At 33.7% G+C, this 20,747-nt stretch overlaps 2 protein-coding genes across 2 annotated transcripts; one reads left to right on the forward strand and one right to left on the reverse strand.

Annotated features, from left to right (window-relative positions):
* Positions 1-3,126: 3,126 nt before the first annotated feature.
* LOC128155796 (vacuolar protein-sorting-associated protein 25-like) lies at positions 3,127-8,201 on the forward strand. The gene is made up of 7 exons (XM_052817658.1): positions 3,127-3,174; positions 3,463-3,551; positions 5,525-5,670; positions 6,155-6,208; positions 6,509-6,600; positions 7,008-7,083; positions 7,506-8,201. Exons 1-7 carry the CDS (start codon positions 3,127-3,129, stop codon positions 7,616-7,618), a joined length of 618 nt encoding a protein of 205 aa, XP_052673618.1. The 3' UTR covers positions 7,619-8,201.
* Positions 8,202-8,904: 703 nt separating this feature from the next.
* On the reverse strand, positions 8,905-20,628 carry LOC128192589 (transcription initiation factor TFIID subunit 5-like). The gene is made up of 19 exons (XM_052865382.1): positions 20,464-20,628; positions 20,255-20,367; positions 19,744-19,822; positions 17,770-17,848; positions 15,038-15,161; positions 14,522-14,640; positions 14,099-14,176; positions 13,569-13,669; positions 13,366-13,457; positions 13,075-13,194; positions 12,572-12,717; positions 12,216-12,353; positions 11,867-11,948; positions 11,557-11,668; positions 11,037-11,150; positions 10,848-10,902; positions 10,636-10,758; positions 9,889-9,985; positions 8,905-9,593 (listed from the first exon to the last, which is right to left on the reverse strand). Exons 1-19 carry the CDS (start codon positions 20,614-20,616, stop codon positions 9,452-9,454), a joined length of 2,067 nt encoding a protein of 688 aa, XP_052721342.1. The 5' UTR covers positions 20,617-20,628; the 3' UTR covers positions 8,905-9,451.
* Between the last annotated feature and the right edge of the window lie 119 nt (positions 20,629-20,747).

Consider the following 20,747-nt stretch of genomic DNA (forward strand, 5'->3'; position numbering starts at 1 on the left):
CGAGATAAAAATATTTTTTATGTGGCCCTATTCGGCTTTCGTAGTATTTAGATAGGGTATAGAAAAAATATTCTATGTGGTATACTGAGAATTGAACAATTTCTCTCCGTTTAAGACCTAGTTAAAAGCATTTTTTAATTTAAGATAAAGGTCTTTTAAATGAAAGGTGCCTACAGATTTATAAAATTTAAGATATAAATTCTTTCGATGATGCTTCATAACAATAGCTTTGCTTGATAGGGTGTATCGGGGCTAAAACATTTGATCAACACAATGAAAAATCATGTTTTAAACTGTATTTTTCAATAAAATATGAAGAAAATGAGGGTAAAATATTGGAGTTCTGTTTATTTTTTACTAACTAAATATGTTTAGAATGCCTACAGCAGTCTCTCCAAAAACGGAATTCATGGGAAAACTTTAGTGAATAAAATTGTTTTGAAAAAAATTACATTTTTACAGAGTTTAGAAAGGGATTATATCTTGTGGTGAAAGGTTTTCAAGAAGAAAATGAACAATTTTCATAACTCACTAGTGTTAGAGTACTGTTACTTTAGCATCCTAATTTTCAGCGCATATTTAAACAATATTTTATTATTTCTTTCGATATATTTTGGCATATTTAGCCTATATGTATATTTCATAGAAGATAAGAAAAAAATAACTCCAATTTTGGCCTTATATTAGCTTATTTCATGCTATATCTCAAATTTTTGAGATGTGGCCCCTACTTGCTGATATTAAATATATGTCTATTTGTATGCAAATTTTTGGAAAAATGACATTACCATATTTTTTTTTTATATCCCTTATAATTTGATTACTCTAAAATTTTGTAACATCTGTTGTGTTCATTATGTATTGGCCTTAAATTTGATGCTACCAGTAAAGCAAAATTTTTAAACTTTGACTTGGATTTTACTTTTATAGTCACTCTTGTGTTCAACTTTATACTGTATTAAAATCATAGCTAAATAATAGTAATGTTCAAACTATAAGTATTTTTTTGATTTCCTCAAATTATCCATTTCCATGTCAAATTTTAGCAAAAATTTCTGGAAAATTATCATTTCTGTTTGGGACCCTATCTTTCCAAAAAAATAACATGTGGCATGGGTCATTAATAAAATGAATGAACATTTTAGGTCCCCATCTTTATATCCAAGTGATTTTCGGATGAGTGACTTTACGGCTATTATTTCAGGTGTCAACCTCCTTAGGTCAAGATCTAGTAAATGAAAGGTGCCTACAGGTTTATGAAATTCAGGATATAAATTCTTTTAATGATGCTTTATAACAATATCTTTATTTCAAGGGGTGTACCGGGGTTTAAATTTTTGATAAACACGATAAAAAATTATGTTTTATACAACAATTTTCTATGAAATATGAAGGATAAAAGTATCAAATCTCGGAGTTTTGTCCATTTTTGACTAATGAAATATATTTAGAATGCCTACAGTCTCTCCAAAAACGGCATTAAACGATATCCTCTTTAAAATCATTTCAAATTGAATATAGGTACCGGGAATACTTTTCCCGTGATTAAATATAGAATGTCAAAATATTGGGGTTTTTTCTATATAATTCCTTAAAAACCGTAAAATACGGGAAAGATTCATCAAATCAATTATGACGTCATAATGGTTCTAGCACCAAAAAGACACGCTGGAATCATTTACTAGATCTTGACCCTTAACGTAGCTCGCGGGTTTGCTGACGTCACAATAGGAATCGACGTAAAGAGTTGACCGTCATAGTAAACTCATAAATTTTTTTTAAAATGACAAATGAGATATTTAGAAACATAAAAGTAAATATTTCAAAAAGATTAAATGCAGTTTATTACTGTTTATACAAACATTTATAATATCAAGTGCTGAAAATTTAAAGATGCCACATACATTGTCACATTTCGTTCTATAAAGTATGTGTGCGTTGGAACTCTTCCATTTAAAATCATATTTTAAAATAGACAAGTGAGTTAATTGAACCGTATGACTTAACTTCCCTCTTTTTGTTTCAATTATAACTTCCTAAGTTTAACTACCGCGCTCAATTTTTTAAAATTCTTTCGGCTTGAGCTAATTATTTTATACGATTACAAACTTATTATGTCAGTAGTTGCCTGGTAATTTTTTTTTTTTTTTTTTTTTGCATTGATAGACTCAGATATTTATAAAAACAAAAATATCAATTTTCTGTATCTTTACAGCCTTACATTAATTGCATTTGATAGCATTCACAATAATGTCTAATTAGTATTTATAATTAGTACTGAAAATGTTCTAAAATGTGTTAATCAGCTAGTCTTGACAATAAATGCATATCAATTTTTGGGTTCTCAGACGTAAGAAAATGATGACGTCGGGCTAACGTCGGAATGAAAATAAAAGGTTTTTAGAAATCTTTTAAATCTTTTAAGTTGTTTTACAAAAAATTGACCGATAACACCTATTGATAATTTTTTATGAATCGATTCATAATTATCTCTTCTGTTATTGTGTTTAGTATAATTAATTTCGTCTGAATCGTTTAAAAGTTTGGAATATAGTTTTGAAATGCGTTTCTCGACTAAGATGTGCATTTTGCTATTTATTTCATGGAAATGGCGTTACTTCATTTTATCAATGACACTGTATTTGAAACACGACAACAATATTACCGCGCAGACGAATCTCATATACATTTTAGAAATAAAACACTGAAACCTATGGATCACGTGGACAAATTTTCAAGGTAGGTTTTCTCACAAGCAGGTAAACCCGCGAGCTACATTAAGGCGGTCGACTTTAATTTTCATTGCGCGTGCTTAAAATTACGCATTCTAAAATAGGTCCTACCGTGATTTAACACTTTTTTGAAATTTTTAAAGAAAATTTAAATCTTTAAATGGTTTTCCGTTGTTCGGTAGAGTTTTGTGGGAGTACGTTAAAAGAAAAAGTAAAATTTGTCGTCCTTGAAATTTCACTCTGAAGAATATTTTATTTTCGACACCCTTTTAAAAACCAGATAGCAGAATATTTCTAATACGTAGGGTATTATAGTATTTTTATTATCAATTTCGAAGAGCAATTTCCAATATATTCCAATGATAACTTTGCAGTCTGTTGTATTAATTATGAGATGGTTCCTAAAGAGAATCAGATGACAGATTTCCAAGATACTTTGGAAGTATATTAGAGTTGGTGTATTACACATTGTTAAAAAACAGTTTTCCTATTGTGGTTTTCATGCACACACTGTCACACACACAAAACAAACAGTCATGCAGCATTGGAACTTCAATCAAAGTATCAAATAGAAGAGTCGCAAGATTTAATTAATTTCCTTTTCAGTTATATCAGAGATGTCTCTGGTTAAATATTACCTTCTTCCTTATATGTGATGTTATTTTGAGTAAGGACACAGACAGATCCCGGCATTCGTATTTTTTTCCGGGAAAGTCAGGCCTTTGCATAGTGGTTCTTTCTTTATTTTATACTTTCGTTTTCTCTTGCAATGGCAGATTTTGCTTGGCCATGGCAATACAATTTCCCACCTTTTTTCACGTAAGAAAAGAACTTTCAAGTCTTTACTTTTTATATACAATTTCTTTTTCATCAACTGCTATACAGATGTTGATTATGTAAAGCGATTGCTTTCAACTTTTCAGCCCTCACAATATGTCACTGTGTGATACAAGCAGGATACCGGCAGGATGTGTCCTATAGATAGAATTAGACACAGGAGTCTGCGATTTTATCAATTTCCTGAAAATAAATGAGAAACAGGCAAAATCCTACCATTGAGCTTCGAATTATTTACAACCAATTGATAAAATCGCCAACTCCTGTGAATTATAATTAAAATGACAGAAGTCCTATCTACCCGGTTTAATGATAGAATTCGTCCCCTTAGCGCGCTTCAAATCAAATGAAAAAAATATATATTGTGTTTTCATTTAATTGGTCTAAAAAAACACCTCCATTGTTACTCTTTAATAGTCATTTACTGTTTTTGCAACAAAATTACTGCCATTTAACATCACGTTTGAAAATTTGCTGTTCACAGTCGCAGTGTTAGTGATAATAACATGTAACATAGACATTCCGTGAGTGATATCCAGTGTTATGAAGAATATTAATCCCGTTGAAAATTGACCTTTGGGTCATTTTTCAACATTGAATATTGACCCATGAGTCATTTTTTAACGTTGAAAATTGAGACCAAAAGTTTAGAAATTTATACCCAGGGTCATTTTTAACAGTTTGAAAAAGATTTTTCTAAACTTTGATGACCTCGACACACATTGAAAATTGACCCTGTTGATAATTGACTCCAACTTCAGTCAATTGAAATGGAATTTGCTCTACCCTAATGTACGTGTATATACTTGAAAGCTTCAGTTTTTAAATTGTAATTCTTTCATACTGTCTGATACATATACAGACATGGCTCATTTCTTTAAGATTGATTTGTTCGATTACAATCATTTAATATTAAAACTGAAAATTTGGTATCTGTTCATTTTATAAACAAAGCTTAGAAGATGACATTCTGCTTGTGAATGGGACGGGCGAGTCAGCTAGCAATGTTTTTGGACACAGATTTGATTTTCATTCCCTTGTGGGACAGAATACAAAGGTCACAAGGACAGATTAATTATCAGTCTTTACTATTAGAATTTTTTGTTGTTTATTTTTTTTTCAAGTGTACTAGAACAGAATACAAATTAATGTCTCTATTATCAAAAACTGACATCACACCCCCCCCCCAAAAAAAATCTTCCCTTTATCTGGATATAATGATTGTCCCTTTATTGATCAAATACTGGCCATTAATAACATTATTTTTCAGACAAATCTGATGTTGTTCTTTTAATAAAAAAATAATTAATACTGTATTATTAGGAAGAGGGTATGATCATTTTTATGAGATATATATTTAAAACGTCAGGTGCCTGTGCTTAATTTTGAGAAGTCAGGATATTTCCCATATAATAATAATTGAATAGTTGTCATATTCTTATGTGACAAGTTGTCAAAAGTTTTTATTTAAAGTTTTTGACTTTACAACAATTTTTCGAAAACTTGCCAGATGACTTTTTTTGAAGCACCAGCCAACTTTCTGCAAATGAATACATGTAGTTCTTTTTAAAAAATAATTACAATTCATTGCTACTATTTTGAGTTTTCAATTTCATTTACTACGTGAGAATGTAAAACACAGGCACCTACTGTTATATATTTTTCTCATAATATAAAATGTATGTATACCCAGTACTTCATTTTCATGTACAAATTTTTTTATTCAAATAATGCAATTTACCATTTTATTGACGAAACTATTATTGTACACATATACTGGGTGAGTGTACAATATGACATATTGTATATTTTTTATTTATTATTTCTCTTTATACACCTATATATCCAGCAAATATTAAAAAAAAAAAGGTTTCACTGAATTGAATAGTTTATCGTGTATCCATGTATACTTATATATTGTTAATAAAATTTTATTTTTGCAATTTCTTTTTCAGAATTCAGCCAAACCTTGAGACCAGGAAGAAGCAGCTGGAGGCTTGGTGTGCCCTGGTGCTGGACTATCACAGGCAGAACAAATCCTACAGTGTAGATGTGACAGAGATTCAGTCTGCGCCCCTGTTCTGTAACAAAAAGCTAGACCGTATCCTCCAAACATGGTGAAATAAAATGAACTAGAACATACAACATAATGAATGCTTTCGTCATTTTTCACAGATTTTAAAGTATCTAAGAATTACGATGGTTGTTTACAGAATGGTACATGTACAAAATGCAGATTTGGTCATTTAAGACTAAAGTTATATTAGATGTGGAATTATTGATCTTCAAAGTTTAATGTTTCTTTTAAAAATATGAGATCTTGTCAAAATGTTTTTACCGGGTAATTTGATAATTAAAATATTAAAATTTGTCGATTCATACATATAATGAATTTGAATATAGGATCAGACAGCAATAAAGCAATATAAAACTTATTTCTTTATAAGTATGTAGAGGAACTACAAAAAGTAATTACTATCGTTTGATGCATCATATCTATGCTGTAAATTTACAGAATAATTGATTTCTGTACATCGGCTGCAAAATCATACAGTATGTACATTTTTTCCCTTAACCAAATGAAGGTAAACTCTCAATAGAAGGAATATATATGGTTTTAGAAGAACTCAGAAAACAGGGTAAGTAATTGTACCAAGTATGTGTAATTGTGTATGTAATGTATAATAATCATCTTAACTTAATTTAGGGGTGTTGAAGGGAACTTTCATTTGGTTATTTTATTTTTAAAAAGCAAGTTTTGATTATGCACATACCTTTCTTGAAGAATTTGGGACTGCATCTGTGGGCACGAGAATAATAAAGCTTGTTTTTTGTTGTAACAATATATATTTGACTGGTGAAGATTGTTCATCGATGATTTTTGCTTTTCCATGTTGAAACTCAGTTGAATTAAAATAAATTTGAAAATGAGATTACAGGACACATAGAATGGAAAGATCCCAAAACAAAGAAGCAGGGCCTACTGATGTGGAGGACTCCCGAGGAGTGGGGCAAACTGATCTACAGCTGGGTACGCCCTTAAAGCTCAGTATTTCATTCTTTTTGATAGAGAATTTTCTGTGCAGCTGTTGACTACAAAATTCAATAATTTTAATTATTGAATTTTGTGGTTCTACAGTTTTTAAAAAAACATTAGAACCACAAAATTAAGTACCTCATTCATCTCAGCAAGTTTTTCACCATTACCAATTTTTTTCGGAGGGGGGGGGGTTAATTACTTATTTTACAATTATGTAGAATATGAAAAAAGGCTTTAAATTGTCATTCAGTGTTAAAGAAAAGATTTGAAGCATATCCTACAAATTTTTACACAACATCAAACCAATTCATTATTTCATAGTACTAGTTTCAGTTGTACAGGTAAAGATGAATGTGAATTGTTTGATTGACACATGTCTTCAATTGTTCGATTGACAGGTGTCTTCAAAAAGTATGCAGAATTCAGTTTGCACTCTGTATGAACTATCTGAGGGTGAGGATTCTGAAGGCACAGGTAAGTGTCATTCTCTCTCATGCACTAGCTTCATTCTGTCTCGTGGGAGATGGACCACTCCGTTGAAAGCTTGAAATATTCCACATAACATGTCACTTGGACATAGTTTGTTAATTCTAAGCAGAAATGTGCATTAAAATTATCATTACATTTCAACAGATGAGAAAAATAAGCATAAAATGTAACTATTCCATCTGATGCCAGCATGGTAGCCGTCTATAATTTGACTTTGCTCTATAACGATTCCTTACATGGAGCTGTTTAGTTGTACAAATGCCGCTATAGCCTAGAGCACCATTGATATTTCTATGGAGGAAAATACTAAGTAAACAATGTATTCATGTGTTCTTTATGCAGTCGTGGAATAGAAAGAAAAGTCATTGTAAATTTTATATAATGAAGGATTAATACTTGTATTGCAGAATTCCATGGTTTGGAGAAGTGGCTGCTACTTCGAGCATTGCAGACACTTCAAGATCAGGGAAAGGCGGAAGTCATCAACTTTGATGGAAACGAAGGAGTGAAATTCTTCTAACTATCATGTGTGACTGTGTTCACCATACTGAGATGGGCAAGTCTCCAGGGTCGTCTGATCCAGGGCATTCTAACAGATTTACAGACGCACTGGCAAATCTGTTATCATGTACATGGTCAATTTGAACCTCCATTATGTGAATCTGTGTATGCTTGTGTATTACTGCAAGTGAACTTTTCTGCAAGATTTTCATATCCATGTACAATTTTTTCAACTTATATGCTAAGAATGAAGATGCTCTTCACAGCCATCAATTAATGTAAGATCACTGGTACATGTACAAGACCTCCTGTAAAACTTTAATTTACTGATATATTTTTTTTTCTTTGAGAAGTGTGAAACAGAATTCATGAAGTTGTACACTAACCATCAATTTAAGAATCTGTTGTTTATTTTCTTCTTTATTTAACATGTGATGTGATAACCATATGTAGTGAAAGGAAAAATTGTGAATCTTGTGTTTCTTAGTAGATTCATATGAAACATACTTTCGTACATGCAGTTAGATATTTATGATTTTAATGAGTATGGTAGAGTGCTTGTTATTTATTTATATGATAATTGTAATAAATATTTAAATCCACTTTTTGACTACATATGCATTTACAGTGTACTTTTAGAACATTACAGCACGTGTTGATACACGTCACCTAGGGTTATTGTCGCCCCATGTCATCTTTGCCTTCTACAATTGCAAATGATTTCGCCCCATTTTGAATTCACCCACACACAGTTGTACTAAAAGAGATTAATGAAAAATTTGAATTTGCTCAGTCTAAAATTTACCTACGGACAACGAGGTTGAAAGAGGCGATAAGAAAATGGGCTGAATATTTCACTGTATTCAGTATTTTTACATTCAAAGTAACAGTACTTGATTTATATAGTTTTGCATCCAAACTAAAACCAGGGTCTTAAAGTTGGGGTTTTTTGGGTGGAGGGGGGGGGGGTGTTTATTACACACAGGCATATAATAACGCTTATCATTACAATATTCTCAAAAATGCAAAATTGATACCCATTAGTTTCGCAGTTCTATTCATAATACTGAGTTTTCATTAAAATTCAAGGGCATCAATTTTTGTGGATAAAGTGAAAATCACAGTTTCAAGGATACGTAAATTCGTGGCCAATGACCCTTTCAATACAAAATGTTAATAAAAATTGCACTTCAATGAACATTTAATTTCGTGGATCAACTAAACAACGAAATCCACGAAAATTGGTATTCAACGAATATTGATGAAACCACAATACTATATTTGTCATTTGTGTGAAGACACAAGGTTTTCTGCAATTTTATTATCAATTTCACATCTAACATGTAATAAAGTTCCACAATTTCATTTTTCTAGAGAAAAAAACCCACCTCTGTAAGACTAGGTGGTATAATATTGCTAGTTTACAGGATTTACAGGAGCTGTTGCAGCACGGTCAATGGGGAACAGCATGTTGTCATGTTACCATGGTATTGATCACTGTACTGCTCTGTAGCACTATACCCGTCGTGTCACTCACATGCCTCACAGTTCATCTCGTGTCATCATTGGCACAGCTACAGGGGTATCCTTCTCCACTGGTCTCTCAAAGTGTTCCCTTCATTCACAATTGGCACAGCTACAGGGGTATCCTTCTCCACTGGTCTCTCAAAGTGTTCCCTTCATTCACAAGATAAACACCACCAGCATTTACAAGCATATTGGATGGTGTCTCATTTCTTACAGCTGCTGAAGCTTAATCAGGTTAAGAAAATCTCCTCTCTTCTCTCTACTATCATACAATCATTGTCACAATTCTTCAAGTCCTTTGACCCATGTTATAACATGGGGTTCCTCATGTTTTGTGGGGAGATTTTTCCTCTGTGAGAGCAGCAGGCCCACTTGCTATCATCAGATTCTTGCGGGTGAAGTGAATACAGAGAACGGGCGTGGCCTTGGTAGCCCAGGAACCAATCAGGAGACCCGTGCTGTCATTCCTACAAGTACAGGGATACTTTATCATCAAATAGATAAAACCACTCTACGTTTATATATAAGTAAATCCTCTCATGGAATTAATCCCAGTGTATTCAAAAAATGGTTCAATAATTTTCTTCATCCAATAATATTGCATAGATACAAAAATCTGGAGTTGTAATGTAGTCATGTTATATAACCAGGTACTGGTACTTCGTAACAAGTATGAAACATATTCCGTCACGGGAATATACAGCATGGCTCCCACATTTGCGGTTCTTGTTATTTGAATGAACCCAGAACATAACAACTCACACGTGGACAGAGCTAGGTATGCTGGTGTCTGCGTCCGTATCCACTTCCTGTAGCACCTTAATCACATCCCACAGTTTGACGCTGTTGTCCAGACCACCTACAAGATCATCAAACAAACACCTGAATCAGTAATTGTCCGATGGTCATTGATAATTGTTCTAACATGTCTTACAAATGTTATACATGTACGGTAACATAACCACATTTTTTCACCAAGATACATGTATTAAAAAGATGACAGCAAATAACGTCTGGACTGATTCTAGCCTTTTCATTACTGACCAATGCCACAAAAAACTCAATCACATTTCTGTGTTATTAAAACTGACATGTATTACCTTCTGTAATTATATCTGATCATGTTTTGCATGTACAATATTTAGCTGAAATTCAATTTTTCACAAGTAATCATGGATTTCAATTAGTGTATTTCTGGATGCACCCATTCTGTTGCATATTTGTATAGCATTTAGCAATTAACTTGATTTAGCAGAGGCCACTTTCCACAAAAAACACTAAATATAATACACAGCCAAATATAATATGTTTACAGTAATTCTACATTAATTTTATTTTGTGATTACATCTCTACATGATTACATTTTGTGTTATTATAATTTGTGTTATTTCTTCACTGTTTTTTTAATTTCTTGGTTATTACATTACTGGGTTATTATATTACTGGATTATTACATTACTGGGTTATTACATTACTGGCTATTAGATTTCTGAGTTACTGTAACTGACCCGATGCCAGCACTCCCCCATCTCGACTGAAGCACAGACTGTACACTGTGTCTGTGTGACCTTTCATCTGAGCCATCAATCCCCCAGTCGCAATATCCCAGAGTAGTACAACACTGTCCACCCCTAGAAAAATATTATTACATCATTAGTCATCTGTAGGTGGACACTGTGATATAGCAAGAAATGGAGACCTGTAGAATTCAGCACTTTACCAGAGGATGCCAGAAACCTTCCGTCCGGTGAGAAACACAGAGCTTGCACGGATCCCTATTACAAACAGAAACATGATCATTATACAATATACAGGTAAAAAGGCATTAAAAACTTCAAGCATAGATCCCTGCTAATCTTCATCAGCTTGTATGTTTATGATCTGGAGTGGCTGGGGGTAGTTCCAGTACCTTGTGCCCGGAGAAGAGCCGCACACAGTTACCATTGAGGATGTCCCACAGGCGGATGAAGCGGTCATTGGATCCTGTAGCAATGTAGTTGGAATTGGGATGAAACTTCACACACTGGAAGCAATTAATCTTTTCATCATTCCGGTATATTATTAATTACATGAAAATGTAATATTTTCAAACAAGTATCTGTATGTCATATGGCATAGCATATATTTATTTGTAATGATAAAAAGGAGTGTAGCCATTCAACTAAAACATAAGGTCAAACTGCATCATCTTGAACTTAAGGAGCCATGAGAAAGCTTCAGGATATCCTGAAATTACCTACATGCTGTAATCTACAATGCTGAATTTAAAACTTTGTTTCATTTTCCCCAACATTGGGTCTGTCAGTCTTTACCCTAAAATGTCAATGATCTCACTCATGATCTCAAGTATTCATGTGTTTTGCACCACTGTTGAACATCTCCAATCTTGGTTGTCTTGTGTGTCTAGAAATGTATGTGTGACCACTTACGTCCATGTCGGAGAGATGTCCTGAGAATATTCTGATTGGAACGTGGTGGTCGGTGGCCCACAGCCGAGCTGTCCTGTCATGTCCGACCGACACAAAGTAATGGCCATACGGACTGTTGATAAACAGAAATGTCAGTACTAATCATTATACACACGGGATACAAGAACATCACAAACTTGGTTCTGTTTCTCCAAAATTAAATCCTTAAATGCATGACATTTATGAGTATGTATAGTATTTGAAATGTTCAAGACATTAAAACAAGAGATGAATGTATTTGACATGTCAATGAGATGAATTTATTTGATACCTGAACTCTACGTCCCACACAGGGTGGTTGTGTCCTTTATAGCAAACAAGGTTTGTCCAAGTCAGCAAACTCCACAGTCTCACTGTATCAAAGGGTGGATATATTGATTTCCACAGAATTAAAATCAACACAAAACAAAAGGTCACATGAACAATTACATGTGGATACATCCACTTTATGTTCATTAATCCTGGTGACTGTTTCTTATAAACATTGAACAATATAACATGTAATATATGACATTTTACAATTAAAACATGTAGGCTACAGATAGTTGAGTTGAATTAAGTGACTGTGACATATTTACATTTTTCAGTATTATATGTAGACCATGTAGATTAGACCTGACCTGTGCCGTCCTCGGAGCAAGACACTAGGTACTTCCTGTCACGACTGAAGCGGGCGGCATAGACCGGGCCACTATGACCTGTCAGGAGTTTACTGTCCGTCGCCGACCTGTCATCCATCATCCTCTCCAAAACATCATCTAATCAAAGCAATGATTCTATAGAGTGTCATTTGAACCCAATCATTTAGTAACATTAAATTTGATTGGTTGAAACTTGTAAATTACTTAGCATCAAAATGAACGCAGTCTGCCTCATTTATCACATGCACTCTGGCAAAAACATATTAATCAGCATGACATAACCTTTATATTCCATAAAATTTTCATAAAAACAGTGAATATTAATATTCACTAACCTGCGTCCCTGTCTATATTATCTAGTTCTGCAGCGGTCTTCATACTTCTGAGTTTATGGCTGGAGGTGGTGAAGACTCGAATGGTGGAATCTCCAAACCCAGCACAAAGCAGGCTGGAGTCCTCCGACATGTCAATAGATGTCACTCTGCAATCCAAAAACACAGACACTAAATCTAAACATGCATCAGTTACTGTACTATTACTTTTGAAGAGGCTAAGATTTCGAAGTCTTCGCTGCATCATTCAAACAATTGAAAAATTGTTTAAAGGGGGTAAAAGTTGAAACAATCATGGTACCAGTAAATGTACGGATTCCTAGTACAAGTTTTGATTTAATTTACACATGTTCATAATAGATATGAATTAGAAACTTTCAAATTACCCTTTTACTTTTATATTCAATCTTTAAAAGGTACTTCATAACACTAGTACAAACACAGAAAATAGTTCAAAACTGGCTTGACTAGAGGAATTCCAAGCAGTACAATTTAAGAATACTTACCCTTGATATGAATTGAGGACAGTGTAGAAACATATTGTGGGGGGATTGTCTCTGCCAACTTTTACTCTTTTCAAGGCTTCTCTGTAAGCTGTTATTTTCTCCATCTTATCCTGATCTTTCCTGTGGGTAAACACAATCAATTACAGATTCTGTTAAGAGAAGGTTTTTTTACCCTTGCATGTTCCTGTACTGCTATAGCAGAAATTTTAAATCTCGAGCACACCATATTTCTTAATATAAAATAAACTTTGCTTAAATGTTGAACACTCCATGTCCTAACTGTGGTCTTACATTTCAGGTAGTGGGATTCTGTTGAATGCCGGAGCGTGGGGATCGTTTTTAGACTTCTTCATCATCAGAGGATCCTTCTTTGGTTTCTTTTTCTGTAATCGTAGGAGTTCACATCAAATAAAAAGAATAGAATTTATGAGCAAACTTTGAAAAATATTCATTGAAGCACCTAATATCATGTTCAACAAGCTAGCTGATAATACCTTTGGCTTGTCCTCCCCCTCTGGGGGTTCATCTTCTTCCTCCAATGGCATGTTGATGTCTGGTTCTTTTAGAAGGCCGTAAAATACTTTCACTTTGTTTGCTACAAAAAAATTTCAGTTTCAATTATTCCCCAATATAATTTGATTAATTTCCCCCACCTCCTCAATTTATTTGCAAAGAGATGGAAATTTATTGAAAGAATTATTCATAATTTTAAAAAAAATTTAAAAGTAATACATGTACAAAAGACAGCCAAGGAGATATCAAATAGATGTACTTGTTGATTGATGTAATTTATTTAGCAAAAAAAACAACTGGTTTTTCTAATTTTTAATAAAATCAAAAGCAACAGTCCCTTTTTTAAAATTGTAAAAATATATATATTATCCATGTATTATATTTATTGTTAATATATTTCAGATTTATAACAGATTTTTAATTGCTTTATTTGCAAATTTCTAAAATCCCAACAACAATGAAGATTGATATTCTTGCAGATTTCTAATTGTATTTTCTTAGTTTCTCTCACCGTCTCTTTCGCTCTCTCCCAACAATGCCCCACTGGTGGCATCAATCTGTTGTTTGGTTCTCGGAACTCCATCAAATACTGAAATCATTCATTAACTACTCTAAGACCATTTCACAATAATTTGATACATGTATGAGAACAAAAGATTTTCTTCCTATTTACTAGTATATCACAATGTAAATCGTTAATTTTATCAGAAGGTAAATTTTCATTTACATCATCATGTATTGATGAATTGGGCGGTAGTATACCTTTTCAAAATACATGTACCGGTATACCCTAAAATGGCATACTATAGGTCTCACTCTCTCTGAATCATTCTTCAGGAAATTCTTGGAATGTTTAACAAACTTTAACAAACTTTCATTAAAAAATGATCCAACACATTCAATCACTATATTGTACATGAGTTGTTTAGATTACCGTCAATAAACAAGTGTTCCTGAATGATGTTTAACAAGGGCTTCATTTTGTTCTCCTGGAGATAGCGCTTCAGGTGGTTGTACGAATCTCGGGACATCTTGATCACAAACTTACTGGCTCTGAAACACACCATGGACATTCACTGGTCAAGTGGCGGTTCATGAATTTACTGGCCTTCTTATTACTTCTATTGAAGCTTTGAGTAGGACATAACACCTACACACTCAAATCTCATCATGTCTTTTAAATACAAATCAATACATTTTCTACCAACAGAAATCAAGCACTGGTGGAATAAAATGTAAAATCAAGTCAGAATCTTCAATCTATTTAGTGGTCTAAAAATTAATACCAAGCTCTATGAAAGTTACACATACATGTACTAGTAAATAAGTTTATAAAATATTTTTTTTAATTGGACAACACAGTAAATCTTTGCACATGTAGTAGGATCAATAATATTGAGCAATTTGAAAAATTCTCTTTGCTCTATAGGACTTGAGTCACTTGACTTACTTAAAACTCTCCATAAGTTCGTTCCCTTTCATGTGTTCTTTTTTAGTGACAGTTGCTAACTTTTGTAAGTCTTCCTGATAAAAATCTTCTTGTTCTTTGGAGAACCGCCGGAAGAATAAAATAGCTATCAAGAAAATAAGGAATGGATGAAGTGAAGAAAAATGCTAAAATTACTTCCTTTCATGCCTACTGTCATAAATATTTACAATCTGTATTGCAGTTCATTACCGATAATTACATGTAACAGTCAATGATAATATTCTAAAAAAAATTTACCCTTCCAATGAAAATAAAAGAACATCATTCCTTATCAAAAACATCTATTTTTATGTAAATAGTTCACAAATAATCAAGCAATATTTGTCACTCTATAAAGCAGTTTGATACATGTTTAAAATTGGTCTGATATAATATAAATTAACAAAATTTAACCTTTTGGTAATCAAAGTGAAAGATATACTCAAACATGAAATCCATAACAAAACAAGAGGCCCAGGGGCCACATCACTCACCTGAGCAACAATTGCCTTAATTCTGATCAAATTAGCATTACAGTATCAAAATATCTTGACAACTAAGTACAATAGATCTTGCTAAAAAAAAATGAAAATCTGCCAATTTTTATTCACCTCTTTTTTCTTGGTAAATACCAAGCCCTTTTTGTTGTTGTACCTGTAAGAAGATTTTTCTCTATTCCTATATACCACCCCCCCCCCCATTTCGTGGCCCCACTTTTCTCTAGGGAATCATGGTTTCATCAAACTTAAATCTGCATAACCTGTGCTTTCACACTAAGTACTGAGTTTTGGACTGAAAACTTTCCCAGAATATTTTTAAAAGTTTTCTCTATGTAAAAATTCAAAGCGCCATCACGGCCCCGCCCGATCACTAGGGACTATGTCAGTATGATTTTGCAAACTTGAATTTACACTACCCGAGGATGCCTCTACACAAGTTTAAGCTTTTTCTGGCCAAATAGTCTTTAAAAAGAAGATTTTTAAAGATTTTCTCTATATTTTCATATGTAAAAATTCATCCCCCATTGTGGCCTCACTGTACCCCTGGACTATTATTTAAACAAACTTGAATCTACACTACCTGAGGATGCTTCCACTCAAATTTGAGCTTTCCTGGCCTAATAGTTTTGAAAAGAAGATTTTAAAAGATTTTCTCTATATATCAAAATTTATCCCCCATTGTGGCCCCGCCGTACCCCCAGGGACCATGATTTGAACAAACTTGAATCTACATTATCTGAGGATGGTTACACGCCAATTTGAGCTTTCTTGGCCAAATAGTTTTTGAGAAGAAGATTTTTAAAGATTTTCTCTAAATATTCCTGTATAGAAATTTATCCCCCAATTGTGGCCCCACCCTACCCCAGGGGACCATGATTTGAACAAACTTGAATCTACACTATCTGAGGATGCTTGCACTTAAATTTGAGCTTTCCTGGCCTAATAGATTTTGAGAAGAAGATTTTTAAAGATTTTCTCTATATATTCCTATGTAAAACTTAATCCCCCCATTGTGGCCCCACCCTACTCCCGGGGACCATGATTCGAACAAACTTGCTTCCACTCAAATTTGAGCTTTTCTGGCCTAATAGTTTTTGAGAAAAAGATTTTCTCTATATATTCTTATGTAAAACTTGATCCCCCAAATGCGGCCCAACCCTACCCCTGGGGACCATGATTTGAACAAACTTGAATCTACACTATCTGAGGATGCTCCCATTTTAATTTGAGCTTTTCTGGCCTGATAGTTTTTGAGAAGAAGATATTTAAAGAATTTCTCTATATATTCCTATGTAAAACATGATCCCCCTATTGTGGCCCCACCCTACCCCTGGGGACCATGATTTGAACAAACTTGAATCTACACTACCTGAGGATGCATCCACTTTAATTTGAGCTTTTCTGGCCTAATAGATTTTGAGAAAAAGATTTTTAAAGATTTTCTCTATTTATTCTTATGTAAAACTTGATCCCCCAAATTCGGCCCCACCCTACCCCTGGGGACCATGATTTGAACAAACTTGAATCTACACTATCTGAGGATGCTCCCATTTTAATTTGAGCTTTTCTGGCCAAATAGTTTTTGAGAAGAAGATTTTTAAAGAATTTCTCTATATATTCCTATGTAAAACTTGATCCCCCTCTTGTGGCCTCTCCCTACCCCCGGGGACCATGATTTGAACAAACTTGAATCTACACTACCTGAGGATGCCTCCACACAAGTTTAAGCTTTTCGGGCCGAATAGTTTTTGAGAAGAAGATTTGTTTAAAAATACCAACAAATTTTCAATAATTCTCAATTATCTCCCCTTGAAAGAGGGCTTGGCCCTTCATTTGAAAAACTTGAATCCCCTTTACCTAGTGGTGCTTTGTGCCAAATTTGGTTGAAATCTGCCAAGTGGTTCTTGAGAAGAAGATGAAAATGTGAAAAGTTTACGACAACGACAACAACCCCGACAACGGACAAATTGTGATCAAAAAAGCTCACTTGAGCCTTTGGCTCAGGTGAGCTAAAAATAGTGTTAAATATACCAAAAGTGAAAAGCTCTGGAATGCATGAAAGAAAATTTACCAATGTGTTTTTAAAACATTAAATAAATGCTAAATTAAAAAATGTACTTAAACATTTAAAAAAAAAAGATTTAACAGATGTTTGAATTAAAATATAATCATAACCAAAAGCTTGACTTTAAATTTTGAAAATGTGAATCTTACCATAGGATTCATGTTCATTGTAGACCATTTCAAGATACATGTGGATGAACACTGGATAAAGAATAACAGACAGCTCAACCTAAAAACCAAACAGATAAAGGATAACAGACTTTGTAACTTGTAACCTAAACAAGAGGCCAATTGGCCTTAACGGTCACCTGAGTAGCATATATCCAATACACAAACTTGTCATGGAGTCTCATATATGCATCTAATTAATTAGGTTTCATACTGGAGTAGAAAAATTATAAATTTGTAATGACAACCACATTTAATTCAAAAAGAACTGTGAAACCTATAATTTGGGTGAAAAACTAAAAGATCTGGTCTACAAAATAATGAATTTAGTTTTCCTTTCAGGTGTGTGGGAGTAAAGAAGATAATTTTTTAACGTTATATGCATTAACATCTATACATCCATTTTGGCCCTGCCCTAGAGTCAAAACCCATACCCCAGGGGACATGAAAATTAAAATTTCAGTTGAGGACTTCCTGGTAAACATAATTATTAGTCGTTTTTTTTTTTATACAGATGTGTGAGAATAGAGAAGAAGATTTTTAAACATTATATGCATTTACACTTTATTGCCATATTGCCCCCCCCCCCCCCCCATGTCCTGAACCCCGGACCCAGGGGCCATGAATTTCACAATTTAGGTAAAGAAGATTGTGGATATCATAACCATGTATTCAGTTTTTTGCCCACATGTGTGGGAGTAGAGAAGAAGATTTTCTTAGATTTAATACATTTTTACTATTTGGCCATATTGGCCCCACCCTAGAGCATGAACCCCTGACCGAGGGGTCGTGAATTTCACAACTAACGTAGAGGGCTTCATGGACATCATAAACATGCATTTAGTTTTTAACAAATATATATGGGAGTAGAGAAGAAGATTTTCTAAGATTTAATATATTTTTACTATTTGGCCATATTGGCCCCACCCTAGAGCATGAACCCCTGACCCAGGGGTCATGAATTTCACAATTAAGGTAGAGGGCTTCATGGACATCATAATCATGCATTTAGTATTTAACAAATATATATGAGAGTAGAAAAGAAGATTTTCTAAGATTTAATACATTTTTACTATATGGCCATATTGGCCCCACCCTAGAGCATGAACACCTAACAAAGGGGTCATGAATTTCACAATTTAGGTTGAGGGCTTCATGGACATCATTATCATGCATTTAGTTTTTAACAAATATATATGATAGTAGAGAAGAAGATTTTCTAAGATTTAATACATTTTTACTATTTGGCCATATTGGCCCAACCCTAGAGCCTGAACCCCTGACCCAGGGGTCATGAATTTCACAATTAAGGTAGAGGGCTTCATGGACATCATAACCATGCATTTAGTTTTTAACAAATATATATGGGAGTAGAGAAGAAGATTTTCTAAGATTTTAATACATTTTTACTATATGGCCATATTGGCCCCACCCTAGAGCCAGAACCCCTGACCCAGGGGCCATAAATTTCACAATTTTGGTAGAGGGCCTCATGGACATCATAACCATGCATTCAGTTTTTTCCTCACATGTGTGGAAGTAGAGAAGAAGATTTTTGAAAATTTGGCTTTTTTTGCATATTTGGCCCCGCCCGTGGCACCCCAGGGGTGGTAGAGCCATAAATTTCACAATTTAGATTCTTCTTACCATAGAGATGCTTCACACCAAAAATGGTAACGATTGGCCTGGTAGTTTCCAAGAAGAAGTTAAAAATGTAAAATTGTTAACGCACGACGCACGACGCACAACGCACGACGACGGACGAAGACCAATTGCAATAGGTCACCTGAGTGACTCAGGTGACCTAAAAAACCCAAAAATAAAGTAAAGCAAACCAAACAGTTGACAATGAAAGAACAAGCTAGGGTTACAAGTTACAAAGTCTTAATGCCTATTCTATTGAAAATAATCTGTAATTCTTTAAGAGATATAAAACATCAGTATACATGTACTAACCTTGTGAGCATCCAAACAGGACTCTATGAATGTTTTTAGATCTGTATAATAGTCCGTAAACAGACTTGGGTCATCAGCACTGTAAAAAGGTTCATTTAGAATTAAATTTCATTGTACATGGAGCAATGATAATTCAGTAAATCATACTAGAGTAAGGTAAACAGTAATAAATTATAGTTGAGATCAAACCAAAATCAAAGATTTTTTTAATCCTACTTGTTTATCATTCACACCAGATGACATATTTGGAATTGAATGTTTGCAAAATTAATTCAGAGTAGAGGAATTTTACATGTAATATAGTGAATATACATGTACATGTAATACACATTAAATGCTTACTGTTATTCAGTGATAAATATGTCTTTCGAAAATCACAAAATCACCAGTGAGGTTCGTTCAAAGTGTGGGACAAAAAATGACTGGTGTAAAAAAGTGGTGTTATTCTTAAATTGGTTTTACTGTCTTTTTTATTTTCACATATAAGAGCAGTTTTTAATGTGATCAAAACCTTTTGTAGGCTGCCAATGCGTGCGAAACATCAGTTTCTGATTGAGAAGAGGTTTGCGGGCGGACGTCATCATCTTTTATGGAAGCCTCTCTTTTCAATAATTCTTCTGTTCCCTGTTGATAACAATGATACACTCAATAAACTAACACCGTGATCTGAAGGCTGAAGGAAATTCGAACTGTTATCTTATCTTAAATTTGATTGCATACCTTCAAATTATTTTTCTTCAAAAACTGCAATACTGCTAAGAGTGTTTGTTTGTCGGAAACATCTGCCTTTGGGACATTCTGAAAGGGTAGAGTTTGCTGCATATTCGCCTGTGTTTTGAGTGAATCTGAAAACGGAACTTCGTTGCCCGCCATATTTGATAAAAACTCTCCACTTCCAAAGTGCATGAAATATTGATTTTACAAAATATTTCAAAATTTCTTTAATTTGGGCGACTATATATTTATTTTATTTATATACATAGTAAGTTCAAAATAATAAAATT

This window comes from Crassostrea angulata, chromosome 7 (genome assembly GCF_025612915.1).
Source record: "Crassostrea angulata isolate pt1a10 chromosome 7, ASM2561291v2, whole genome shotgun sequence".
Lineage (NCBI taxonomy): Eukaryota > Metazoa > Mollusca > Bivalvia > Ostreida > Ostreidae > Magallana > Magallana angulata.

Coding starts and splice junctions, on each gene's coding strand:
- LOC128192589 (XM_052865382.1), bottom strand. CDS start 20,616: ATGGCGGGCAACGAAGTTCCGTTTTCAGATTCACTCAAAACACAGGCG. Junction 20,368..20,463: donor TGAAGAAAAATAATTTGAAG/GTATGCAATCAA, acceptor TGTTATCAACAG/GGAACAGAAGAATTATTGAA. Junction 12,718..13,074: donor GTCCTCAATTCATATCAAGG/GTAAGTATTCTT, acceptor TTTGGATTGCAG/AGTGACATCTATTGACATGT.
- LOC128155796 (XM_052817658.1), top strand. CDS start 3,127: ATGGTTCCTAAAGAGAATCAGATGACAGATTTCCAAGATACTTTGGAA. Junction 6,601..7,007: donor GCAAACTGATCTACAGCTGG/GTACGCCCTTAA, acceptor TTCGATTGACAG/GTGTCTTCAAAAAGTATGCA. Junction 7,084..7,505: donor TGAGGATTCTGAAGGCACAG/GTAAGTGTCATT, acceptor CTTGTATTGCAG/AATTCCATGGTTTGGAGAAG.